Source organism: Mesoplodon mirus (assembly GCF_964341445.2).
Source record: "Mesoplodon mirus genome assembly, chromosome: 12".
Lineage (NCBI taxonomy): Eukaryota > Metazoa > Chordata > Mammalia > Artiodactyla > Ziphiidae > Mesoplodon > Mesoplodon mirus.
The window spans coordinates 48,905,422-48,933,234 of NC_138988.1; the positions used below are offsets into that span (position 1 = coordinate 48,905,422).

Sequence of the window (27,813 nt, forward strand, 5' to 3'; positions counted from 1 at the left end):
CTGGTGGTGCAGTGGTTGAGAGTCCGCCTGCCGATGCAGGGGACACAGGTTTGTGCCCTGGGTCGGGAAGATCCCACGTGCCGCGGAGCGGCTGGACCCGTGAGCCATGGCTGCTGAGCCTGAGCGTCCGGAGCCTGTGCTCCGCAACGGGAGAGGCCACAACAGTGAGAGGCCCGCGTACCGCAAAAAAAAAAAAAAAAAAAAAATCCCAGGGTAAGGCAACAAGGAAATGTACAGAATGTTTAGAAAAAATTCTACCCAAAAGGGTTAAAATAAAGGCAGTTTTAGAGGAAACCCCTCAGCTGTACAAAAACCCCAAAGATACAGGCCTTCTGGGCTCATGGAGATGCTGGACACTGTACAGGTCATGCTCTTGTTACTGACACACACACACCACCCTTGGCCTCTAGGGTCCCCGCACTGTTATACTTCAGAAACATCCTTCCAGGCTGGTCCCTCTCTACAGAGCTGGCCTCACCGCTGTCAGAAGCTGCTGGTTTCCAACAAGTCCCTGGAGGCTAGATCCCGCCCTAAGAATTCTGAGTTTCTGTTGACATTTCATAAAGTGACACTGAATTCCCTGGGAGCACATGTCTGAAAAAGCCAGAGCCATCTTAATAGAACAGCAGAGAAAGGAGGACAGAGCACACAGAAAGGAGAGCACGTGTATGGCAAGAGCAGTATCAGGACGATACTTTGAACAATACATGTTCTATGGTCAATTCGGGTAAGAACCTTACCAAAGAACAGGGTGTGAGCATGGCTGGAAGGAAAGCCACCAGACTCCTGCCTGAATGGTTTGCTGTTGATAATTCATGAAGGTGTGGACCAAGAATGACCATTGAGAAGCACTTCACTTTAAGGTTCTGAGATCCAATCCATCTCCAAGGATGCTAAGAGGATGAGAAACTGGATACCCTCAGGGGTATCTCACTGTTTTATAAAAATATATCACTTTCTGCACTTAGGACACATCCCTGGGAAAACATGGGCAGTGCATTCATTCATTCCCCTTATAGTCATCTGTTCTGTGTAAGGGACTGTGCTGGTTCTAGAAGGGGCAGGAGAAAGACAAATGATCATCAGAGAAGGGAGACTTTCTCCTTGGTCTTAAGCTCAGAAAGGACTCTGTGATCAGTGCCCAAACACAAAGGGCACAGAAAGACAAAATGAGCAGTATCCCCAGTGCCAGCCATATACACAGTGGAGAGCTTTCTCCACCAGCAGCTCTTCACGAGCCAAAGCTTTGAGCACCACCAGAGGCCTGTAAGGCTCTTGGGGACACCAGGCAGTGGATGTGTTGTTTTCTGATGATTCAGATTAATCCAGGATAAAAGTTGAGAAATGTATGTCTAACGTATCGCTGCATCCCCTCTCTCAAACATTACAAAGAGAATAAAACAAGGTCATCGCTCTCCTCAAAAACCTTTAAAACCAACAGCTTTTGGTTTCTTTCCCTCTCCTCTTACTGTTTATGCCCCCTTCTCCCTGTAGTTCAAACTAGGTAAACTGAGGCCCAGCCTGAGACCCTTGTGGCTGGGGGCAAGGAAACAGCATCTCCCTGGAACTCCCTCCTACTTGGCTTTTTCCATCCGCTGTGGGTGCAGCCTGGGCCTTTTTGACACTGTCCACAAGTGCCAGGAAAATGTCATCAATGCTTGGCTCCTCACCACCCAGGAACAGACAACGCAAATGCAACACACAGAAGTGCAAGCTTCTCCAAAAGCCCAAGGCCACCACTGCCTGAATCATGTGTGCGAAACTCCATCGATCAACAGCATGGGCCTTTCTGCAAGGGGCAGAACCTCCTGAGGCACACAGGTACCTGGAGTTGCCTGAGAGGAGCCATGGGCTTTTCTCTGTGCCCTGTAGGTTGGCACAAGCCGGGGGTAGAATAGTCCTCGGGATCTGTGGCAGAAGTCTGTGCTGGATGGATTTCCACCCAGATGTCCCCAGGCTCTCACAGTGGTGCCCCGACACCAGCAGGGTTGGGCCAAGTCTTCTCTTGCTGCTTAGAAGTATCTACCTCTGTTATCCTAGGCTACAAAAATAAATATGTTCCCGGGAAGTTCTCCCTTGTCCTCAACGCTGGGCTAAAATTCATGCAGTGTCCATAACTCAAACAGCTTTGATAATCCCAGGGTCACTGACATTCAGGTCAAGCAGTCGCCTTGGGCCAGAGTAGTTTGGGGCAACATGGCCATGACCGGAAGGCCACAGAACCACGTCCAGCTTGGGAGGCAGCTGCCGGCCCTGTGCAGGGGCAGCCCAGCTCCCAGCAAGGGCAAACCCAAGTGACAAGGTCAGCAGGAGGGCAGGAGAGGGGCACAGTGCTGCCTGACCCCTTCAACCATATTTCCTGCTTGGCCTCCAACAGCTGAAGTTCCAGAAACGAGGGAGACTGGGAGTTCAAAGACCTCCTGTTTAGGGAGGCCAAAAGCCTGGGAACTGAAGCAGAGGCCAAGGCCCCGAGTGGCCGGCTCAGGACTGAGCCCTCCTGCTCACTGCCGCCCGGCTCCCTGCAGTACTCCACACACCAGCCCCACTGCTGCCCGCACCCTGCTTCCCTCAGGCTGTGGAGTCCCAGCAGGTCCTCTGGTAATCCGGAGCTGGCACGGCCCACCGGGTTCCCCTCCACACCCTTGTCCTTCCTCCTCCTCCTCCCCACTAGCCCCAGTGCCCTCGTCTTCCCTGACTCTCTGGCTGGAGACATCTCTTCCCAGGGACTCTTCCTCTCCCCTAGCTCCCCACCAACATCTCCAATGAGTTCTCATTTCTGCAATGACTTGACTTTCTCCTCCCACTGTCTACAAGAGACATTCTGCTCAGAGCCCCCCAACCCCGGCCCTATGCTAAGCATACCCAGTCCCCTCAGAAACATACTAGCATTGGCCAAATCAAGGCTGGATTCTAGAAACATCTATGTGAGTGTCCCATCCCATCACCTCACATGGCATGTGTATACAGCAGACCCATCAGTTTACGTCTCCCAGTGGATTCTTCCTTGGGCAGCCCCCTTTCCACCGGCACCAGTGTTCCCCAGAAACCTGGCATAAATCCTCCTTCCTCACCGCCCCCCACAGTCCTCTGGTCACCCAGCCCACTGATACTGCCTTCATATTTTCTGACTCCCCTCATCATTTTTATTCCTAAAACACCCCATAGGCTGCCCTGTCTCTTTGTGGCTAGATCACACCACAGCCTCCAACCTGGCCTCCTCCAGGCTCTCCCACTTCCAGACACCTGGGCACAAGACCCAGCCCAAATAGACTTTCTTACGGCACTGCCATCACTGTGTCTGTAAACTTAACAGCAGTTCCCTGCTGCTTCCTGCGTTGAGTCATACTTGCTACATCTCAGTGGAGGAACAACAGCCATAGAAATTACACCCTCTATAGGCTTACTGAGATGGAAGATGGGTAACCTTGGCATATGGCAGGATGGTATCTCAAATCAATGGGGATAAAGAAAACATTTAACAAACCAGTATCAGAACAACCAACCAGGGCTTCCCTGGTGGCGCAGTGGTTAACAATCTGCCTGCCAGTGCAGGGGACACGGGTTCGAGCCCTGGTTCCAGAAGATCCCACGTGCCAAGGAGCAGCTAAGCCCATGCGCCACAACTACTGAGCCTGAACTCTAGAGCCCGCAAGCCACAACTACTAAAGCCCGCGTGCCAAGAGCCCATGCTCCGCAACAAGAGAAGCCACCGCAATGAGAAGCCCGCGCACCATAACCAAGAGTAGCCCCAGCTCGCCACCACTAGAGAAAGCCCACGCGCATTAACAAAGACCCAATGCAACCAAAAAAAATAAAATAAATAAAATTTAAAAATTTATTAAAAAAAAAAAAGAACAACCAACCACACATTTAGGAAAACAATGAAGTTCATTTCTCCCGTATAATGTCTGAACGCATAAATCTAAGATGGATTAAAGATTTAAATATTTTTTAACCTATAAAAGTGGCAGAATAAAATAAACGTGAATATTTCATGCTCTTAGGATGGGGATGACCTTCCTAACAGAGAGGTCTAGAATCCAGAAAGAAAAAGACTGACAGATTTGACCAAGTATGAATGTTCAATGCCCATATAGTAAAGACACCATTAAGCAAACTTAAAAATCAGGTAAAAGATTGGTGAAAAATATTGTAACACATTCAAGAGATATGAGATTACTATTGAAAATACAAGATCCTAAAAATCAGTAAAACAACAGTTAAAAAATAACATAATAATGGGCAAAGAACATAAACAGGCAATTTCCAGAAAAAATAAACACAAATGGCCAATATTTGAAAAGGATACTCAACTACACTAATAATTAGGTAAAGGGCCATTAAAACACAATGTCATTTTTTTTAATGACAAAAATTTTTAAGTGTTGGTTAGAGGATGTAGGAACAATGACACACAACTGGGGGGAGTGTCAACTGGTAAATGTTTCTGGAGTGCAATTTGCCAGCATGTGTCAAAAATTCACATTTTGAAGAGCTTCTGACACAGCAGTTCCTCTACTGTGCAGCTCACCTACAGAAATGTGCACTTGTGCACAAAACACCACGCGTGGGGGCCTCTGTAATAATGATGCTAGTAAGGATCTGGCATGGTCCAGCAGCAGTTGAAAACAGTGGGTGTCATAGGCCTTTTCTCCCCCTCACTGTCCCATCCCCTCCCACAGCTCTGGGTTGTCCTCTGATGAGTGAAGGAGAAAGTCAGGCCCATGGGCCGAGACACAGAGTTTGGACTTTAATCTACCATATGATGGGAAGCCATGCAGGAAATGAACACCCATGAGAGAAGAGAAAGGCCCAAAGAGTGATACCCACCTCAGTGAAGAAGCCCGCTATCCCAGCCTGGCAGGAGCCGTGTTCCTCTCCATACTTCTTCTTATACTCTAGAAGGGGAGGGTAGGGAAGAGAAGCAAACCACAGCCTCATCAGTGTGTGCCAGTCGTGTGCGGAGCGCCTGAGCATGCTGGGTATGTTATTGAGTGCGGCCGCAGGCCCGGCCCAGGGACGCCATCCAGACTGGGGTGCAGAGAAAAGTCTCAGGAATCCACCAGACCTCAAAAATCCAGGCTCTGGTGCCATCAGGTAGTGAGGCTGCCAAGTGCCCTGATGGGCTTCCTCTTTGCATGTGGGAAAGGAGAAGCAGCAGCCATAGTAATTAAGTGGGAGGCCGGTGACAATTATCTCATTCACTTCAGAAAGGACGGGAGCCCCAGGAGGAAGAAAGAACTGAAAACACGACACAGAGATGGAATGATGTGGCCATCCCAGTGTGGAGTCCCCTGGGAGACGACCAAGCCTCCCCAAAAGACACTCCATCCAGCTGAAGGCAATATGCTTTCCACCGTGCGACCAGAAACCAGCCCTCAGAGCCCAGGGGCTGCGGGAAGAGGGGACTCCGCCGTACCGGCCCCATAGCACGGTGACACCATCACTGACACCTCTTGTCTTCCTTGTGTGGAAGGAAAAGGGGAGATCTCTTTTTCCCTCCACAAATGGATCCAAAAGAAAACAACTGGATAAGTTCTCTTCCCCCACCTGTCCCTCAGCTCCTAATACTCCAACCCAACAAACGGGAACTCTGTTGCTACTGTTTCATTTTTCAGTTGGCATATTAAGCTTAGCATGTTCTGGGCACTGTGTCAGCTGTGCCCACTCACCATTTCATCAATCCCTCATCCCTGGGAGCCCGCATCACCATTTGTTAACAGGTAAAACCCCTGAGGCTCAGAAAGTTCAAGTGATTCATCCGAGGTCACAAAGTCAGAATTCTATCCAATTTCGGCAGACTCGGAAATTCACATTCTTTCACCTCTGTGGCTGATCAAAGGTTTTGCAGTGAGTGATTACACAAAACCCAGAAGGTGACAAGCCATGTGAAATGACATGGCTAAAGGCATGGAGATGGAGTGATGTTCAGCTTAGGCGACTCTAATTACATGTGAAACTGACATTGCTGGACAGAGGCTCACGGCTGCCCCGGGCACCTGCAGGTCCAAGAGACCCAGTAAAATGACCCAGTGACCCCCATGTCACCCCCTGGGCTCCTGACAAGTCTCTGGTTCCATTAAAAGCAATATACTTAATTCTGAAACACAAAATAAATAATACAAAGGAACAGTGAAGCTGTGATTTCAACACAGTGCCACTTCCTGTGGTTCCAGAGTTATGTCCTGTAGGAGAAGCAGAAGGGCCCTGGGGAAATACACAGAGGAATTCATTTTCTAACAACACTCACTGCAGAGCCTGGTAACATTCTCCAGTAAGTGGCCATTAACCAACTGCTAAATTACAACAGAATGTCAATGGAGTTACTCCTCTTCCAGGGGAGGGCTAACTCAGTCCCTCCTACCTTGTCCTGTTATTACAAAGAGAACTCACAGCCCTGCCAGAAAGCAACCCAGTGACAGTAGAACACACTTCTCTGCAAAATCTTGCACCAAGGCTGGGAGCGGGACTTATGCAAAGTCATAAAGAGATCCTGCATCAAATTGTACGATGGCAAGAAACCATAAAAACTAATAAATCCTATAGCAAATAGCACAATGGCAAAAAGGGTCAAAATGTCCCAACCGGAACAGTCATATTAAATGTGGAAGGTCCGGCAAAAAGCATATCCACCCACTCACCCGATTGTAAGTCTCAGACAAATGAAACACAGAAAGGAAATTCAGCCCCCACGAGCTGAAGGAAACTACAGTGCAGGACACACGAGTTCAGCCTCGTAAGTTTAGGACATGAATAGGAATTATGTGGGAATCTTTCATGTTTTAAAGAAAACAGTCTCAAGGTCTCTTTTGTGACAGGGGCTCCAAAACTAGACAGGAAAACTTGTCTTTCTCTACCCCATCCCCACACTCTGCTGGCGAGCGCTGAGCCAGGAGCAGGCCCCGGGCTCCTGAGGTGACCACAGCCATTCTGGGAGCTGGGAGGGTCCCAACCCCACCCCAGGCCAAAGGGCCGCAGGGGAAGCCCTTTGACCAGCACCCCTGCCTCAGCCGGCATTGTGGCACCGTTCAGAGGTCAGCCCAGCTCCCCAAGCTGGGATGGCCTCTTCCGAGGTCTGTGGGCCTCACACACAGGAAGCAGTCACCATCTCACCGGCTCCGACATTCCTGAAACCCAAGGCTCTATACCTGCCTTCTCAGCTTGCTCTAGAGCAAGGAATCAAACCACGTGGGGCTCCTGACTAGCACCCATGGCTCCTGAGAGGACAGACCATGTTCTGACTGCCCAGAAATGCCTGTACTCTGATTAACCCCTTCAACCTGGAACAGGATCCAGTCCTATGCCTCCTCGCTCCCCACAGCACCACACACTTTGGGGTGGAGCTGTGGCAACTCCAGTCTAGGAAGGCTCCACTGGTATGTTTATCTGACATTTCACATTCCACAGCCTTCCAGAACCCCTCCTCAGCTTCTGTGCCCAGGTGACCTTGTAGGTAAAGGTAAGTGATACCCTCTCCCCATCTCAAAATGTGTTTGTTTATCACATAGTTTATTCAACACCGAGATGAGTTCACCCATCTCAGTACCCCCAACACCAGCCCAGTGTAAGATACAGCGTGTGCAGGTGAGGCTGAGGGAAGGTGTGTGCGCTGCAGTCCGTGCCCAGACCCGAGGCCCCAGGCGGAGATGCAAGAGGATCTGGCACATTCTTTCAGCCACTGAGCACCTGGACTCTCCAACTTGCTCGCCTTGGACCTCTGTGCCCCCTGACCTCCCAGCCCTACCCTCTGTCCTCCAGTCCATCAGGCTCTGTGACCTCCACCCCAGCCTTGCTTGAAGAGGAGTTGTGTCCTGGGTACCAGGAATCCTGCTTCTCCAATCGGTGGCGTCACTGACCCCAGAGGCCTAAGGATGGAAGTATGTGTGACTGGAGCAGGGCAAGGACACACAGGATGGATTTTTCTGGGCTTTCCGAACCTAGATTGACTGATTCTGCCTTGGGCAATTCCATCTCCCTCTTGGGCCTCAAGAGAAACTGCACAGAATATTCAGAACCGGTTCTTCAATCCCTGCCCACCCCCTGGCATGATCCTTCACGGACTGTCCTCAAAGATCTGAGGACACAGGTGGGACGGCCCACGCTGGGAGACACTGAGCCTGTGTCCAAGCCTGGCCCTCCTGGTACAAAGTGCTCTTCTTCTAAAAGCCAAACACCTGTGAAGAAGTGACGTGAGCAGGCTTCACAGAACACTTCAAAGCTATTCCTGATCAACCACATCTTAAGACTCAGCACCATTGTGCAAGCACAGCCACCCAAACCCCAAGTCAAGTTCTGTGCCTGGCCTGCTCCTTTCCAGTAAAAATCAAACACCCACATTGTGCTGGCCTACCAGATACTCAAAAATCCTAATTAAGTGAGAAATGATCTAAGAAAGACTTTGTAAAGTGAACAAGGCCACACAACAGGTAAACTGGCACCTCAGGGTGCAGTGGTGGCCCTTAGGGTCCAGGCCTGGGCTATGGGGGCTTCCCAAGAGATGCTGGCCAGATACACTGGATCCTGGACCACAGCATGCTTCAGTTGTTTTCACTCTGTTGAGTGCTATTTCCATGAGTTAAGGACGCCACTGTTATTTTAACCTGATACCTTCTGCAAAAAAAAAAAAAACCATATATATATATATATATATAAATATATACAAATATATATTTTAAAATATTTTATATATTTTATATGTATGTATGTATATATATATGTGTGTGTGTGTGTATACATATATATATATAAAGGGCAGGTTGCAGTTTCTCTCTAATCCAGTTCTAAAGTACAGGCCTTTCTTCTTCTTCAAAAAAAATATATACATAGGGCAATCTATCATTCCCGTATGCTAGAAAGCTCGATTTTGCTTGCCCATACTGGAGAAGGCAGGAGAGCCTCTACCACAGGGCTATGAGAAGGGGGGTGAGTGTGGAGACAAGGGGGCTGTCCCATCACAGCATCCCCAGGTCACACACCCTCCCTCTGTGGAGAGGTCCAGGAAGTAGAGGGCGGAGGGCTGGGGCAGGACCTCCAGCCTCCTATGTTCTCAAGAAGAACTGCTCCTGCACACACAGAGGCACCGGGCCACTCCTGGGCACTTCCATTCAGTCTCCAAAGGCCCCGAGGACGCGGCCAGGGAGAGAGGACCACAACACGCCAGTTTCCTCCCTCTCCGCTGTGGAACAAAACGTTTACCCACCTCGAAGCAGCAAGGGAGAACGGGGCTTGGCACGACAGCAGCTCATGGATGCTGTAACAAACCTGACTCTGTTAAATGTGGGGCAACTGAATCAGGGAAGCAAGACGTGGTGGAACGAGGGGGCCCAGACATCCCTTGGAGGAGCTTTCCCTTGGAAAGCTCTGTCTTTCTGCCGTGGGTGGGTCTGAATTATGTGGCCTGCGTCACACACTTTGATTCATTAAGTTGCATGGCTCCTCCAGTCTAAAAATGGTAGTATTTTCCTTGGTTGAGCTGCTGGTTTTACTAAACCCTGTCTAAACAGCAGGCAATTGAGAGAGGAAAAAGATACTGGTTTCCAAATGCTCATAACCCACAACTCAATGCATGGAACGTACACTAATGAATTTAATTCATTCAAGAATTAGGCTGGGTGGAGTCGCTTCCTGCACTCTTCCCAAAATACTGGCGGGATAAAACCAACCCATGGAAAGATCAAGATTTACATACAGTGTAACATATATTATTCCTACTGAGCTCTCTTCCTTTTAACCATTTGAGAAAGTTTCATCTTTCAAAGCTAGTCTTTCTAACAGATCAATTTTAAAATTATCTTTCCAGAGTTCCTTAGCTTAGCCATGAAATAAAATATCAGAGGAAAAAAATAGCTTTCCAGTCTTAATGTCTGAATTTTTGCTCAATTTCTGAGTGAATACTAACCAACTGATAATTAAACAATTTGATTACACTTAAGAACTTATATACAAAACAGAAACAGACCCAGAGACATAGAAACAAATTTACCAAAGGGGAAGAGGTGGGGAGGGATAAATTAGGAGTTTGGGATTAACATACACACACTACTATATATAAAAGAGATAACCAACAAGGACCTACTGTATTAGCACAGGAAACTATACTGAATATTTTGTAACAAGCTTTAAGGGAAAAGAATGTGAAAAAGAATATATATATTATATATATATCATATATATTTTATATATATCATATATATATTTTATATATATCACTTTATATATATATATATGTATACATCACTTTGCTGTAACCTGAAACTAACACAACATTGTAAATCAACTATACTTCAATTAGAAAACAACAACAGGGCTTCCCTGGTGGCGCAGTGGTTGAGAGTCCGCCTGCTGATGCAGGGGACACGGGTTCGTGCCCCAGTCCGGGAAGATCCCACATGCCGCGGAGCGGCTGGGCCCGTGAGCCATGGCCGCTGAGCCTGTGCGTCCGGAGCCTGTGCCCCGCAACGGGAGAGGCCACAACAGTGAGAGGCCCGTGTAATGCAAAAAGAACAACAAAAAAAACAATTCAGAGGACAATGAAATCAGGCAGACAGATATCTAGTGATAAAAGGGGCATTTAAATATATAAAACAACCCTCAGTTACAAGGACCACAGCCTAAATGGAAAAAAAAAAAAGAAACGTGTTCTGAACTTAAAAGCCACCACCCTTCTTCTGCTTAATAAGCCTGTGACCTTCATCAACCTCCCTAAGCTTCAGTTTTCTCATCTGTACAATGGGGATAAGAATACTTAACCCCCCCCATGATGTGATTACTCAGTAAGATCATAAATGTTAAGTATCTAGAACACCTGGAACCCAGTAGGTGCTTGATAAATATTTGGTGACTCTGAATCTGTTAGTGTCTCTAAAAGAAACGAAACCTAAGACATCCATCACACAGATATGTAATTTTAGAAGAGGAGATTCATAACATTTGAATATCCATAAGGAAACTATTAGATGACATAGTTTAAGTAGTCAATAATTCCACACAATGTATGAAAACATGTTTGAAGTGTAGAATATATTTATGCCCAAGATAAGAATTCTTAGCACCAAAGGGAAAGCTTGATGGGTCTCCCTGAGCTCCAAGAGCCATTGCCAGAGGCTTGGCCCTGGCTGTCCCCTCCAGCCACCCTCCCTGTCAGGGTCCCCCTCCACATTAATTGGGCATACTACAGAACTGCATCTGCTTTTTTTAATTTGCTGTATTTACTTAAATGAGATAATGTTTATGAAAGCTCTTTGGAAACCATAAAATCCTATGTAAATGTAGAGCTCTTTATTTAATAAAAATTTATGGGGCTTGTTCTTGAATTTTTAAATGGATTAACTTAGCCTTTTATGGTTCTCTCCAAAACAAAAACACAACACAACAAAACCTCAACTGCTTTTCATTTGTAAATGAATCTTGATTGATTTGTATCCCCTGTGGAGCCACAGCCTTCAACATTAGAAGGGGGAAGAGGAATCTTCTCATCTAAATAGGGGAATCTATTTCCTTCTCCAGAAATGATCTCTGTCTTGAGAGATGTAAAAGCAATTAGGAATTAAAGGCCTGGCCACCCCTTGATAACGAAGAAAATGGTACAGAGATCTTTGGAATCAATAGGACAATTTTAAAGCACAGTAAAATTTGATAAATTAAGACCCCAGCAATTCCAAACTTGAGAATATTTAAACATGGCATGAATTAAACTTCAGATCATCTACATAAAGAGAGCTTACTAAGAAAATAAATTGTGCAAATATAATCTTCAAAAGAATTTTTAAAATTATAATTTTTTCAAGGAGTCTTAAAATCAGGTTAGCAATACCCAGCTTTCCACCCTCCATTATTCATTAAAGCAGGATCGCTGGACGTCTTGGGAGAAGGTTTAAGGACACTATGATACCATTTTAAAAGTTAATTAGAAAATTCCCTTTTATTGAGTACTCACCCTGAGCTAGGAGCTGTGTTAGGCACATTATATACTTCAAATACCTCTCTCTCTCTCTCTCTCTCTCTCTCTTTTTTTTGGCCATGCTGCGTGTCTTGTGGGATCTTAGTTCCCCATCAGGGATTGAACCCAGGCCACCGCGGTGAAAGTACCGACTCCTAACCACTGGACCACCAGGGAAGTCCCAAATACCTCTTAAGTAGGGATTAATCCCTCCATTTTACAGAGGAGGGCACTGAGGTTCAAGGCTGGGGGCGGGGGGGGGGCTGTCTACCCAAAGTCACCCAATCAGGAAGTAGGAGCTATGGGTTCAATCATAGGAATGAGTGAGTGGTAAAGCCAGATTCTGAAATTAGATCTAATATACAACGGTACCCAATTGTATTTATCAGTGTTTTATTTGTAATACTTTTTGTTAATTTAGCTGAGCTGCTCCCAGATTATTCTATATTAGTGAGAATACAAAGATGACCTGTTTATAACCCCCCTCCTGCCAAGCTCTGGCTTCTTGCCTCAGTGGACTCAAGGGCAAAGGATGAAAGAAATCTCTGCGCTTGATTTTATCAATGCACTGACTTCACTTCGGGGAGTCCTAAAATCCCACTGTAACAGGAAAGAGTTAAATGGGGTTCTAAATTCGATCTGTTTCTTTGCCTTTAACCTTTGCTTTTCGTTGCTTTTGTTATTATAATCATACAGAATGGCCTGCCTCAGGGAACCCTGTCCCCTCTGCCTGAATGTTAAAGTGCTCCTGTTCAGCTCACAGGGAGACCACCTGACCCTGCCCACCTGTGGATGGCTGCAAGAAAGAAGAAATTAACACATCCCTTCACCGGAGGCTGGCCACTCCAGGAGATATTTGCAAAACTTATGGTATTTTTTACTTTACTGCCTCATCTCCTCCCCCTCTCTGTGCTATAAAAGAAACTGGCATCCGAACCCCGATAAGATGATTTACCGGAGACACTAGTCTGCCATCGTCTCGGTCTGCCAGCTTTCCGAATAAAGTCGTCTTCCTTGCCTCAACACCTCAGCTCCAATTCATTGGCCTGTCGTGCGGCGAGCAGAGAGCTTGGACTCGGTAAAACCATAACTTGGTTAACAGCAACTAATGTTTTACAGTGCATGCTCTTTAATTTATGAAGAGTTTTGCCCATCTGTCACCCCACTAAACTTCTCATTTTCTCATACATTCTGATATAAACCAAACCCCATATGGTAGTAATGACGATATTCTCCTATCAAATAAACGGTTTGACTTAGGGGTACGCGCCATCCGTTTATTTTACTTTGTGTCCTAAATTCATTTTTGTTTCCCATTCCCTCTACATTTCCTGCTTCCAAACAGGATATTCTGATAGCATTTCCCACCAACCAGAAACAGGAAGCACCCGAAAAGCCAGGAGAAAAATGTCCTTGTGCCAAACCAAAGACGGACTTTTTTTTTTTTTTTTTTTTTTTGTGGTACGCGTGCCTCTCACTGTTGTGGCCTCTCCCCGTTGCGGAGCACAGGCTTCGGACGCGCAGGCTCAACGGCCATGGCTCACGGGTCCAGCCGGGATCTTCCCAGACCGGGGCACGAACCCGTGTCCCCTGCATCGGCAGGCGGACTCTCAACCACTGCGCCACCAGGGAAGCCCCAAAGACGGACTTTTTAAGAAGTGAAAAGTTTGAGACATTGTGGACAGGTGCCCACACACTTGGAGGCTCTCCTCAATTAAACCAACCTCCCAACATTCTGGAGAGAGCACGGCCGACCCTTACTGAGACCCACAATCAGGCCACAATTAGAGAACAGTGTGTGGTCTTTCTGAACACTTTCACCTGCGTTTTCTCATGAGCTTCTCACAATAACCCTCAGAGGTAAATGTAATGGAGGCATCATGGTGTCCATCCCCACCGAGGGTCCAGCCACAGGGTTGAGGCCATGGAGGCAGAAGCCTGGAAGATCGGGCCACACCCAGCCCCACCCTGGGGTCTTTCCACTCTTGCAGAGGAAGTGTCCATCCTCCCCTGCCCAGCACCCACCATTTGTGTTTTCCATGGGCCCCAACAGGCTGCAGACTCTAGGCGGGTCTCCATTTTTCCAGTTGTAAAATGAAATAATCCTGCCTTAATGCCACCTTGAACGTGGATGCAGTCTGGGTCCTTGCAGAGGTTCCAGGCCACGCACACGGGCATAGAATTCTCTCCCCACTCAGCTCTGCCACTTTGGAAGCATCATGTTCCCGCTCTGTTTTCTCCTGTAGATGGGGAATTTCTTGGGCTTTATCTATCAGGCACTTAGCACACGGTCTAACAGGTACTTAATAAAACTGAGTGGACTCTACCCCTGGTAGACAAATTAGTTGCCCTATAGTAATTAACAAACACTTGCTTGGCTGACAGTACATTAGCACATAATATGGTATATTAACATTTATGTGCTTATTAGCATATACAATCTTCCCTCAGTATCCATGAGGGCTTGGTTCCAGGATGCCTGCAGATACCAAAATTTGCAGATGGATGCGGAGGGTCAACTCTAGTATTTTTATATATATATATATATGCATATGCCAGCCATTGCTCTAAGAACTTACAAGCTTTAACTTAATCCTCTCCACAGCCCCTTGAAGTAGGTTAGGCACAAGAGGTTAAGTCACTCATCTGAAGTCACAGCATTAACAAGTGGCAGAGGGCTTCCCTGGTGGCGCAGTGGTTGAGAGTCCGCCTGCCGATGCAGGGGACACAGGTTCGTGCCCCAGTCCGGGAAGATCCCACATGCTGCGGAGCGGCTGGGCCCATGAGCCATGGCCGCTGAGCCTGCGTGTCCGGAGCCTGTGCTCCGCAACAGTGAGGGGCCCGCGTATGGCAAAACAAACAAACAAAAAACAAGTGGCAGAGCCAGGACTGGGACTCTGACGGTCTAGGCCCAGAGTCTGTGCTCTTAGCCGCCACTCTACTTGGCCTCTTGATTGTGCAGCATGTGAATAACAGAACGGAAGTTAAAACTCAGCCTGAGCAGGCCACCCCACATCTCTGGATGTCATTAAAGAGAAAGAGGCCAGGCTGGGTGATATCTGAAAGGTCCGGTCAAACTCCAAAATACTTCTGTTGTACTTCACTACCACATGATCCCCCAAGTGGAACAGACAGCCAGCATTACTGAGTTTTTCCACATTAAGAGAAAATAATGGTTGCCTTAAGAGCTTAAATAGGTTTAGTTTAGACCACCAAACAGGGAGATGGAGATCCCAAAGCAAGAGCACAGGCAAGGGCCCTGTGGCCTGCATCCCCCACCAGCCAGTCCCTCTTCTAGAGAAATCTGAGCATCTGCCACACCTCGCCTCTTACAGGACCAAGAACTACAGAGGCGGTCCGTTCAGTCCCCCATTGTTCTAAGAGGCAGCTTATACCCCAATGCTCCCCATCCCGGCCCCACCCCATAATCCTCCCTGGGCACTGAATGAGTTAGGATACGGAAGTGTGGGCGCCTGTGGGGAAGAAGGACTGGGCAGGGCACGACCACTTTGCTACTTTCCTTGCTGGCTCCAGCTGGCCATCATTAAGTCAAGGAACAACCATAGAAAAGAGTGATTCTAGAGGCCGAAGCCCATCCCACAGCCACTGTTGCATGAGGAGTGTGGGTTCCTGTGATGAGCCTGTGTCAGTCAGCTATTACTGCGTAACAACCAGGAAATCTCCTTGAAAACAATGACAAGCATTTATTTCTCCCATGCACATCTACAGGTCATCTAGGGTTTGGATGACCTAGCTGGGCTCTGGCTGCAGCTTTAGGGTTTGGGTCTGTTCCACACGTCTCTCTCCTGGGACCAGTGAGCTACAGGGAACGCGTTCAGGCAACAGTCCAAAGCACCAGAGGGGTGGGTTCTGAGCTCACACTCTACTGTGAGTGACAGACATGTGGAGCAGACATGACTCAACCTGCTACCTGGCCCCGTGGTGCCCTCCTTGGCTCACGGAGGCTTGCACGTTCCCGCCAAGGTCAGGCCAGAGCTGCCAGCAAAGAAAACAGGCAGGTGCTCTTGAGAACACCAACACCCAAAATGTTCATGTTCCCCTCCCTCATGATTGGACCTTTGGGACAGTTCAGTCACCCTCTCTTATTTTGAGAGGGTGAACAACTGGCTCCTATTTAAATCTCATTTAAACCAGAAACACCAAAACACAAAACAAATCCCCACTAACCACCAGGGGACAAAATGATTTGCTGAGGTCAGACAAATGAAAATTCAAAACCCAGCTCTATCCACCATGTGATTTTGAGTGACCTTTGACAATTTACTTAAACGCCAAGTCTTAGCATCCTCATCTGTAACAGGAGAAAGGCAACACAGAACCCCCGCCACCAAGGGGGCCCCCCCAGGTCCCCCCAGCCCTTACCATTTCTGTAACATGGCCTGACTGCCACCTACCAGCACCTGCATCTCTCTGCATGGGGGCTTTCCCTGCCCACAAACGTGGCAGGACAGGATGCCCAGTAAATACAGACCCATCCCCTCATCCCTCAGGCAAGATAATTCTGAGGTGTGTGTCCTACGCTGGCCCAGAGATTGTATCCCAGTGGCCCAGGCTGGTAACTCGTGGGGACCACACCCCTCATGGGCCGCCTTCCCCTCCTTTTCTCACTTTCCCGCTCCCCACTGGTGTCTTCTGGAATAACTTCCAAAACAAACTACTTCCAGTGATTAAGACTCCGTGCTTTCACTGCTGGAAGCAAGGGTTTGATCCCTGGTTGGAGAACTAAGATCCCCACATGCCGCATGGCATGGCCAAAAAAAAAAAGAATATATAAAGTCCCCAGACCAACCCCATTCTACTGCTGATACCGCCCCCTCAACTGCCTGATAACAGATCCTTTAAAAGTGTAAGCCACAGTGGCTACAGGTACACATGGACATGTGACCCCAGCTCCCTCTCCAAAGGGCCATCTTTTGCTTTCTAACGCTTACGGTGGTGTACAGGGGAGTCACTAGGGATGGCAACGTGGCCCTATTTCACAAGACAACTTCTGAGAAAACCAGAGTGCTGCTGGTCCTATTGCATAATTAGTTGGGTTCTATCCCCACAGCCTCCATCGTCCCTACTGATTCCCTCACTCCTCCCAGCCTCACAAGCTACCCAACGAGTTCTTCCAGGGTCTTTTCACTTTTCCTCCTGGAAAAAAAGGAAGCAACCAGCTGGGGCAGTCAGCACAGTCCTGGCCCCTCATCTGTGTCTTTATATGACCTATCCCTCCTCCTCTCGACTGATCACATCATCATCTATTTTTCAGGTGAGGTTTTTCTTCTGATGGGGGCAGTACAGAGATAAACAGGGCCAGAGTTCAGCTGCCTAGCATGGTCCTGCCAGAGCTGATCAGATGCTGACATGGGATCAAAGAAAGGGTCCCCCTCACAGAGGAGAGGGTCCATGCCTCCTGCAGGGACCCAGCCTTTCCCAGAGCCCCTTTTCAATGGCCAAAATTTGAAACATGGGAAAACCCAGGGAGGCCCAAGGGAAAGATGGCCACGGGCTAGTGGAGACTTCTGTCCAAACAAATAAATTAGGGGGAGAATTAAAACATAAACAGCCAAGCACTTAGCTCACTTGGAATTAGGCTAAGCAAACCCTGAGAGCACAAGGTATAAAACTGCAGTAAATGACACTGAATCCTTAAAGCTCAAATTCAACTGAGCTAAGTCATGATAGGCTCAGTGGTCCCCAGCCCAGGCATTAGAACCGTCTAAGTAGGGAGCCTGAGGAAACATTTTCCTTCCCAAACCCCAAGTGCCCCTTGGTAAGGAACTCTTAAAACCATGCTGAGGGTGCACCCAACTCTCCAGCATCTGCCAGAGTGTGCAGACCGGATGAGAAGGAAAGCCAGACTTGGGATGTCATGAAGTGACTGAACCCTGGGCCTTCTCTTCCCCCTGCCTCAGGACATCTGTCCACGGGTATGGCCGGGAGTTGTCTTGGGAGCGTTATGACCATCTGCGAGCTGCATGGGACTGTGAAGACCATCTGAGCCAACCTCTGAATTTTCATGGGGAGGAAACAGGCCCAGAGAGGGAAAGCAAGTTTCCCAAGGCTGTACAACATCTGGCAGTGTCAGGAAACCAAGAGGCTGGTGAATTTCAGTCTGAGACTTCATAAAGCTTGGGAAGCGCCATGGGGTCTGTGGCACAGATGGACAAGGCTGGGCAGGGCCTGGAAACGCTGCCCCTTCCCATCTTCCTCATTACCTGATCCTCGGACACCAAGGAGCCATCTGGGGACATGGTGCAGCCCTTCTGTTAGAGTGTGGAAAGCCAGGGGAAGTGTTCAGATGGTGGTGTGGAGATGGTTGGGGCTTGTTTGGGGTGTGACATGGGGTCAGAAAGCAAGAGGGAGGATCAGTCAGAGCTCACCTTCATAGCAAGGGATCAGCGTCCTGCCTTGGGCCTGGAGGTTGGATGGGATGATGTAACAGAAGCCGTGTGGCAGGATGTGGTCTGTTTCGTAGTAGATGTTCTTCCAGCGGTGGGCACAGGCCTAGAGGACAGAGAGAGGTTCAGAGGAGAAGAGTCAGGCTCAGGAGGTCACAAAGCAGAGCCCGGCAGTGCCAGGTGGTTCTGTAGGAGGCAAGAGGTGCAGAGGGGCCAGGAAGCCACCTTCTCTCCCATCCAGCCCAGATGCTGTGCTGGGTGGGCATCAGCAAACTGTGAGAGCCTGGGGAGCGCCCCTGGGAGAGGCAGACAACCAACAAACATACAAACAAATGGGGATCCTAGCAAGTGCCGGAAAGGAAAGACACTGGGTTATGGACTGAGAATCTGGGAGTGGGGAGGACAGTTTTCACCTGGAGGCCAGGGGCAGCCAAAAGGATGAGAAAGAACCAAACACACTGGGCACAGAGGGAAGTGCTCCAGGAGGGAATATCAGGGGCAATGGAGAAGAAGGCTTAGAGGGTCCAGAGAAAGAAAGGAGGCCCGCGGGGCTGCTCTGGATGGAGTTGAGGTCAGAGAGGGGACAGGGGCCAGGCCCTGGGAGTCTTATAGACCTTGGGGATGACTGTGACTTTAGTGGATGTGCTGACAGAGGGTCTTACACAGGCAAGTGGCATGGTCTGACTCACAGTTTGGAAAGATAACTGGGCTGCCGAGTGGAGACTGTAGATAGGCAAGGGTGGAAGTGAACATCAGGTGAGGGATACTGCTGCCTGCACCAGGACAGCGGCAGTGGAGATGGGAGAAGGGGGTGACCTCACGATGTAGAGGTGGAGCTAATGGGCCCAGGGACCCACCAGATGTGGGGAGAGCAGGAACGGACAGAAAAGGAAACCAGGCAGAGGATAAGACAAGCACCCAATACCCGCTTCAGGGCCCTCGGGCCACGATGGATCCGTTGTGCATGCCCCACACATGCACCTGTTCATTCCTCCATCAAGTATCTACTGAGCACCTACTATGCACCAGGCTCTGAGCCGGGCACTGAGGATGCAGCAGTGAACAGTCACAGGTCCATCTGGTGCAGCAGACAGACTCGAGTCCTCAGCAAAGAACATACTGAGAAAAAGCCAGAGACGAGGAGTGCTGCTCCACCCAAAACAGACCCTAAGCTTCAAGGTGCTACCTGCTTGCCCAAGGAGCAGCCACTGGCCTCCATCAAACATGAGACCCTTCAGAATCACGTGGAAGCCTTACTAAATCACAGACCGCTGGGCCCCACCCAGAGAGCTGGCTCGGCCAGTCTTCAGGGCCCTGAGAATCTGCATTTCTAACAAGCCCCCTGGTGAGCCGAGGCCACTGGTCCGTGGAGCACCTTCAGGAGCTCCTTTTCAGGTTCAGGGCAAAGCATTTGGTTAAACCATACGAAGTTGCTGATATTTGACTGTTTTATATCATTAATCAGAAGTAAATGTTTGTTGACGGTCTTCTGAAGTAAATTTACGTACAGAAAAATGCATAAATCTCAAGTGTACCATCTAGTGAGCTTTAACAAATACACTCTCCTGTAACCAAACCCTTAGCAAGATATAGAACATTTCCATCTCACCAGGATGGTCCCACATGCCAGGAAGTGGCCTGGGCCTCTCCGAGGAGGTGACATCTGAGCAGAGACCTGAAGAAAGTGAGGGAGCAACTGGGAGGGGCCCTGAGGTGGGCGAGAGCTTGGCACATGCGAGGAAGTGAGACCGACCCTTTGGTCAGCTCTGGAGGGGAGCCTCTGGGGAGCACTGGGGTCGAACGTGCCAGGAGACACCTGGAGGGAGCGTTCTGGGAGCCAGAAGCAGGAACACAGACTCGCGTCCTTCCCCACCAGCACTGGACACATCCAGCTTCACACTCGAATGCACCCGCACAGCTGGTGAGGAGCCCAGCTGCTTCCTGCAGAGGTGTGCGCTCTGCCTAGCCCCGCCTGTTTCTCGTGGACATTCACACTCACTTCTGTTATCAGGTTGCTCCACTCTGGCCAACAGATGCATTTTCTTAAAATACTGCATTTTAAAATAATCAAAGTGTGGGGCTTCCTTGGTGGCAATGCAGGGGACGCGGGTCCATGCCCCGGTCCGGGAAGATCCCACATGCCGCGGAGCGGCTGGGCCTGTAAGCCATGGCCGCTGAGCCTGCGCGTCCGGAGCCTGTGCTCCGCAACGGGAGAGGCCACAACAGTGAGAGGCCCGCGTACCACAAAAAAAAAAAAAAAAAAAAATCAAAGTGTTTCGTGTCTTTGCATCAAACACACTGATTTTGTAGGCTGTAACATTCAGCACTTACATGGTCCACATCTGACCACTTCTGTAACCCTGGAAGGTGGGGAGGTGTCTTAGAATTCCATTTTCTGTACAGGAACCCTGGGTATCAGAGAGTGCTTTGCTTAAGTTCCAGAGCTGGTAAGTGCTGCAAACAACACAGGAACCCACATTTCAGAGTTCTCCTTGTCTTAGTAGAAAACATTTCCAATTTATAACTCCCAATGCCCACCTGAGAAGCCATCAAAACCCACCCTTTGAGGCAGGTCGGGTAGCTATTGCCCTTAGAGCCTCTCCACAGGTCTCAGGACCCCCGAAATGACCTCTCTGGGGTCGAACAGGATGTCCAGGCCCTGGGCGGTGGGGGAGCTTTCCAGGGCCTGGCTATCCCTGAGGTCACTCTACAAAGAAATTCACTGCCTGCCATCCTCTCTGGTCTTCATCCCTTCAAGCAAACCGCCCAAGGGCCCTTGACAAGGCTGCTCTCTGTCCACGGGAAAATGAGGACACTCAGAGTGGTGAGAAACCTCAGCTTGCCCACACTCTGCCTCCTACCCTATGACGTTAATCTCATTGCTCCTTATACTGCAAACCACCTTCATTCCTCCCCGCGTGGTACTATTCTGTGCTTCTAGCACATTTCTCAATAGACTGAAATGGTATCAGGCAAGAAGCTAAACAACAGTATCACTTGGTGGATCATCACTCCACTCCACTAAGTGTTTTAATTTTATTTTATTTCTGACCAAATTCTGATAGTTTGCAAATTTGAATCACTTACCATCTAATTAGCTGGTACATTAGTTATATTTTAGTTTATGGATTTGGCAAAGCTCGTGGGCTTACCATGTTTTACTGTATTTCTGGGTTAGAGGGACCGAAAAGGGCCGAGGCGGGTGTTTATCATGACACATGCTGACTCTTGTAAGGACGGACTTTCTGTATTTAATGTCTAGCTTATTGTCTGATTGATTGATTGATTGATGGCTGTGTGGGTTGCGGTGTGCGGGCTTCTCATTGCGGTGGCTTCTCTTGTTGCGGAGCATGGCTTTAGGCGTACGGGCTTCAGTAGCTATGGCTCGTGGGCTCTAGAGCGCAGACTCAGTAGTTGTGGCGCACGGGCTTAGTTGCTCCACGGCATGTGGGATCTTCCCCGACCAGGGCTCGAACCCATGTCCCCTGCATTAGCAGGAGGATTCTTAACCACTGCGCCACCAGGTAAGCCCTATTGTCTTTTTTTTTTTTAACTGCCATAAACTATTTAAGAAGTGATCTCGGTGAATTTCTAGAAGAGCCAAAGATTGCATTTCACAATAAACGAAACAAAAATTAATGCATTCTGTGAGGTCAGAGATCAAAGTGTCAAAGGCAGTTTGCGTGTAAGAAAACAAGGAAAAGTGTCTCTGAACATAAACTACAGAAAGAAAAGACTTTGTTTAGTCCCAATTATCCTTATATATACACGCATGTCAATCTGACTCCTACATTAAGAAAAATTCCTAGGGACTGTCTCCAAAGCATTAATATCTCCATCAATCTCTCCAAATGAGTTCTGCTGTGAGGGAGGCGGGGGTGTGGGCAGAGCAGGCAAGACCAACAGGAGAAAGAGAGCACCCTCTGGAAACAGCAAGACTTATTCCAACTTGCATTCCAAAGAATTATAACAAAAGAGGGGGGAGGGTCTAGGACCACCCCAAATCTTTTTTTTTAACATATTATTGCAGTATAATTGCTTTACATTGTTGTGTTAGTTTCTGCTGTACAACAAAGTGAATCAGCTATACATGTATACGTATATCCCCATATCCCCTCCCTCTTGTGTCTCCCTCCCACCGTCCCTATCCCACCCCTCTAGGCGGATCACCCCAAATCTTAGCATCTTACATACTTCAGGTTATAAGGGCTGTTCTTCCTCCCAAAAGGATAAAGAGATGAGTATATCTCGAAGGGCTTTCTTGTATGGAAACACATGTCCTTCCTGGGGGTGGTGGGTACTGGGCCTTTCTGATGGCTCAGCCACAGCGGCATGTACCTCTCCCCCAACACTGCGCCACACCGCCCCCCCCCACCGCCACTCCCCCCCCACCTCAGCCTCTTACACATGCATTTGCCATGCACAGATGGCCAGAGCTTTCCCATGCCTCGGGTCCATCCAGCACAGGCTGGGCCAGGCCCTGGGCCACTGAGAGCAGGGGATGGAGGGGATCAGGGCCCTGATGCCACAGATTCCACCCCTCAAAGAAGCTTCCCCTCCAAGGGAGGAGGGAATGGCCTGGGAGGTCCAGGGAAGGTGATTTCTGGGGTTCTGGGAAACTCATTCTGAAAATGTTCACCTACTGAAAACTCATCTAGATGTACACAGATGATTTGTGCACTTTCCTGCATGGATGTTAAAGCTCAGCAAAAAGTTCACTTAAAAAAAAATCAGGAAACAAAGCAACAGAAGTAAATGCAAAAGTGTATCCTGTGGCTTTGAAAAAATGGACAGATGAGAAGTGGTGAATAGATAGCAACTGCCCTGATGCTTGGAAAGGAAACAGCCAAGAGATAGAGCTGGAGAACACCGCTTCCTCCCAGAAGTCAGCTAGATGCTGACTTCAGTTGTTGTCTGAGGCTTGCAGACTCTGCTGAAAAGCAGAAATGTCATACTTGAACATTGTGTGCCCTCCCAGGTCCAAGAGACGACTCAGTGCCTGTACTGGGTTTGTTGGGTGGTTATTACCAGAACTGATATTTTCCCCCCGACTTCTTAAACTGTCATCTGCATCTGGGAGTGCGGGAAGGGAAGGGGATTGCCTCTAATCCCAATGCTATGTTCACTCCAGGTATCATTTGTTCCCTGGGGCAATGGAAGGAACCACAACGTGTGTGGATCCGAGACTGGTAGGTACTGAGCCAAGGGCAGCCTGCCAGACCAGCCCAATGTCCTGGGTCTTGCCAGAGCTGGCTGCCGGTCCATGGGGACAGAAAATGCCATGTGTCATTGAGATACTTGACACGCTGTCACAGCTTTCAAACTCTCTGTTCTTTTTTTTTTTAAATTTATTTATTTTATTATTTTATTTTTTGGCTGTGTTGGGTCTTCGTTGCTGCGCGCGGACTTTTCTCTAGTTGCAGCGAGCGCGGGCTACTCTTGTGTGCGGGCTTCTCATTGCAGTGGCTTCTCTTGTTGCGAAGCGTGGGCTCTAGGCACGTGGGCTTCAGTAGTTGTGGCACACTGGCTCAGTAGTTGTGGCTCGCGGGCTCCAGAGCGCAGGCTCAGTTGTTGTGGCGCACGGGCTTAGGTGCTCCGCTGCGTGTGGGATCTTCCCGGACCAGGGCTCGAACCCGTGTCCCCTGCATTGGCAGGCGGATTCTTAACCAAAGCGCCACCAGGGAAGCCCCTCTATCTGTTCTTTACTTTGAAATCAGCACCAGATGCCATTTTCAAAAAAAGCAATCCCACGCTCCCTCTTCAAGCCCAACCTTGGAATCCAATATTATGCTCCTTGGGGATACAGGTGTCATGCCCACACCCCCAGGCACCTCCCGAGTTCTCAAAACATATTTGAATAACACATATCTTCCTGTTCTTAATTTTAAAATAAATACCTGCCTCCCAGAAAGCTTTGACAGGTAGAAATAAGACATTAAAGAAAAAGCAAATGGATATGAAGCCTCCTAAACATGAATATGGACTAGGTGACCACTCCTTGTACCCTGTTGTCACCTGTCATTTCCTAGGGGCAATTTATAGCCTTTGCCTCAAGCTTCCATCAACTGCTTAAAATCAGCCACGAAGAAGAGATGGCAACTAACTTAGTTTCTAATTGTTTCAACATTGACGCTCAGCCCCTACGTTATTCAAACACACTTTCAGACCCACTCCTTAGAGGGACCTTCTCCATGTGCTGAGAGTTAAAAGGGTAGAAGATTTGGTCTCTATACCCAAGTGATTTCCATTAAAAAGGACATATACATAAAATAAGTCATGCACATAAGGTAACGACATAATGCTGAGTTCCTAATGACACAAAAGATGCCAAGCTTGTTCTAGACAGCACAGTCACTGATGACAGGCTTCATGGAGGTGGCAGAGTCTAAACCAGGGAGGACAGAGGGGACTGGGGACAGACGTTTCCTGGCAAGATGGCACACGTGCAAAAAGCCAGAACACAACTCAACAAAAAAAAAATCCAATTTAAAAATAAGTAAAGAACTTGAACAGACATTCCTCCAAAGAAGACATACAAATGGCCAACCAGCACATGAAAAGATGCTCAACATCACTAATCATTAGGGCAATACAAATCACAATGAGATACAATCTCATACCCATTAAGAGGGCCACCATAAAAAAAAAGTGTTGACAAGGACATGGAGAAATTGGAACCCTCCTCTTGTGCATTGTTGGTGGGGATGTAAAATGGTACAGCTACTGTGGAAAAAAATATAGAGGTTCCTCAAAAAATTAAAAATAGAATTACCATAGGATTTAGCAATCCCACTTCTGGGTTTATATACAAAAGAACTGAAAACAGGATCTTGAAGAGAGATTTGCACACCCATGTTCATAGCAGCATTATTGACAATAGCCAACATGTGGAAGCAGGACTTCCCTGGCAGTCCAGTGGTTGGAACTCTGCCCTTCCACTGCAGGGGGCCCAGGTTCGATCCCTGGTCAGGGAACTAAGATCCTGCATGCTGAGCGGCATGGCCAAAAAAAAAAAAAAAGACGTAGAAGCAACCCAAATATCCATCAATGGATGAATGGATAAACAAAATGTAGTACATACGTACAGTGAAATATTACTGAGCCTTAAAAATTAAGGAAATCCTGTCCTATGCTACAATATGGGTGAAACTTGAGGACATTATGCCAAGTGAAATCAGCCAGTCACCAAAAAATAAAAAAAAAAACCAACAGAATACTACAGAGAATATTAACCACATTGACAAAACTTTAAAAATGTAACATCAGGGCTTCCCTGGTGGCACAGTGGTTAAGAATCCACCTGCCAATGAAGGGGACACGGGTTCAAGCCCTGGTCCGGGAAGATCCCACATGCCACGGAGCAACTAAGCCCGTGCGCCACAACTACTGAGCCTGTGCTCTAGAGCCCGCGAGCCTCAACTACTGAGCCCGCGTGCCACCACTACTGAAGCCCATGCACCGAGCCCGTGCTCCACAAGAGAAGCCACTGTAAGGAGAAGCCTGTGCACTCCAACGAAGAGCAGCCCCCGCTCGCCACAACTAGAGAAAGCCCGCGCGCAGCAACGAAGACCCAACACAGCCAAAAATAAATAATAAATAAATTTATTAAAAATTAAAAATATATAAATAAATAAAATGTAACAGGTGAAAAAACAAAAGAATGTATGCAATATTTTTAAGTAAAAAATTTTAACTCACACACACACACACACAAAAGACAAATGCCTCAAAAAAAAAAAAAAGACAAATGCCTCATACAAATGGAATCATGCAGTATGTAAAGTTGCCAAACTCTTAAGAAAAGGAAGTTGGGGGGGAGGGGGAGAGGGCGACTTATTGTTCGATGAGTTTAGAGTTTGTTTTGCAAGATGAAAAAGTTCTAGAAGTCTGCTCTACAATGATATATATATAGTTAACACTACTATACTATACATGTAACAGTGGATACGATGGTAAATTTCATGTTGTTTCTGACCACAATATTAAAAAGCCATGAGGAAAGCAGATGCTGCTGCATGCCCGTCCTTCCCCCCGCCCCCCAGAGTGGCTTATTACATAGATGATGCAGTAACTGTGTAAAAGATGAGAAAATTAGCTTTGCATGCAATGAATTAGAACAGGATAATCACAGCACCATTGGCACAAACCCTCCAGCTCTGCCTTCTTAGCTTCTTTGGCTCGAGTGTCCCTGTGATCCTCATCGCTCTTCATGTCCACGGAGATGGCCCCCTCCTGATACTCATTTGCAAAAGTGCAGAACCCTCTGGAAATAAGCTCTCAGCCACGTGGAGGTCATCCTTCCGTGGGGAGGGGACATGTTTCACGGGAGTAACCACTGGATCTAGGTTCAAGGCCCTCAGGAACCCTACGTATTTTGCTGTCACCAGGCCACCACCTCCTTTGTTCTTAATATTAACCTCAGGGCCACTCTGATTTATAGATGGATCAGCTCCTTCCCCTCCTTCCCATAGGATGGCAGACAAGCCTCCTGGGGCCTGGTCACGCAGTCAGGGTCAGGCCACCGTGTCTGCGGGAAGGCAGAGGTTGGAGAGGGTCCAGGGCAGCAGGTGACAGTGATTAAAGGGCTGGAAACCAAGGCAAACTTTGGGATGGGGGCCTCCACAGGACCTATGCTGTCCAGTAGGGAGGCCCTCTGACACTGCAACAGCATCCAGCTGCTTCCTCCCTCCCCAAAGGGGTCCGACAGCAAGAGGCTTAGTTTGTGCTGACAAGGCAGGTGAAATTCAGACCAACAACTCCGCACAGAGAAGTCTAACACAAAATGGACTCCTCAGGGAGGAGTCAGAAACATTTTGCCTAGATCCTTAAGGAAAATCTGTTTCCCCCAGGGATTAAATATATGTGAAACCCTCAGCTTTATAGCCTGTGGCCCAGAGGAAGCCCTCCATAAACAGCAGCTAGTATTATTTTCCCGTCTTGATCTCATGCTTTTACAACAAAAAATCTTTATACAGCTTCCAAGAAAAGGCCTATGAAGTCAGATACATGAGTACATGGACATGAAAACATCCATCCAGCTCCTCAGTGAAACTGTGTATGTTAAGAACTTTAGTGTTATACCTCAAGAGAAAACTGTAAAAGACAAAAATGGACAAAACAAGACCTCTGGGTCAGTGAGAGATTTTGTTGAGGCCAATAAAACGCTCTACAATGATGGAAATGTTTCCTCCGTGCCAGCCAACGCAGCAGCCAGCAGACATCTGTGACTACTGAGCACTTGAAATGTGACTAGAGTGACTAAACTGAATTTTTTATCTAATTCTGATAAATTTAAATAATGACTGCTTTATTGGGCAGTCCCAGCATATCGCAAGTCTCAAGGACAAAGACATCTTCTTCCTTGCATCACCCTCAAAGCACCTAATGGATCAGAATATATCATATGCACTTTGGGAGGGAAATAAATGACTATTTTAAAACAATGTATATGTATTTCATAAAATATTA

At 48.0% G+C, this 27,813-nt stretch overlaps 1 protein-coding gene across 1 annotated transcript in view; it reads right to left on the reverse strand.

Annotated features, from left to right (window-relative positions):
* The window catches only part of ITGA9 (integrin subunit alpha 9), a 362,363-nt gene that overhangs the window by 314,703 nt on the left and 19,847 nt on the right, over positions 1-27,813 (reverse strand). The window contains exons 4-5 of the mRNA XM_082639253.1: positions 18,328-18,451; positions 4,831-4,898 (exon numbers count right to left, since the gene is read on the reverse strand). Of these exons, the coding sequence (XP_082495379.1) occupies positions 4,831-4,898; positions 18,328-18,451 (192 nt within the window). The remainder of the gene's footprint in view (positions 1-4,830; positions 4,899-18,327; positions 18,452-27,813) is intronic.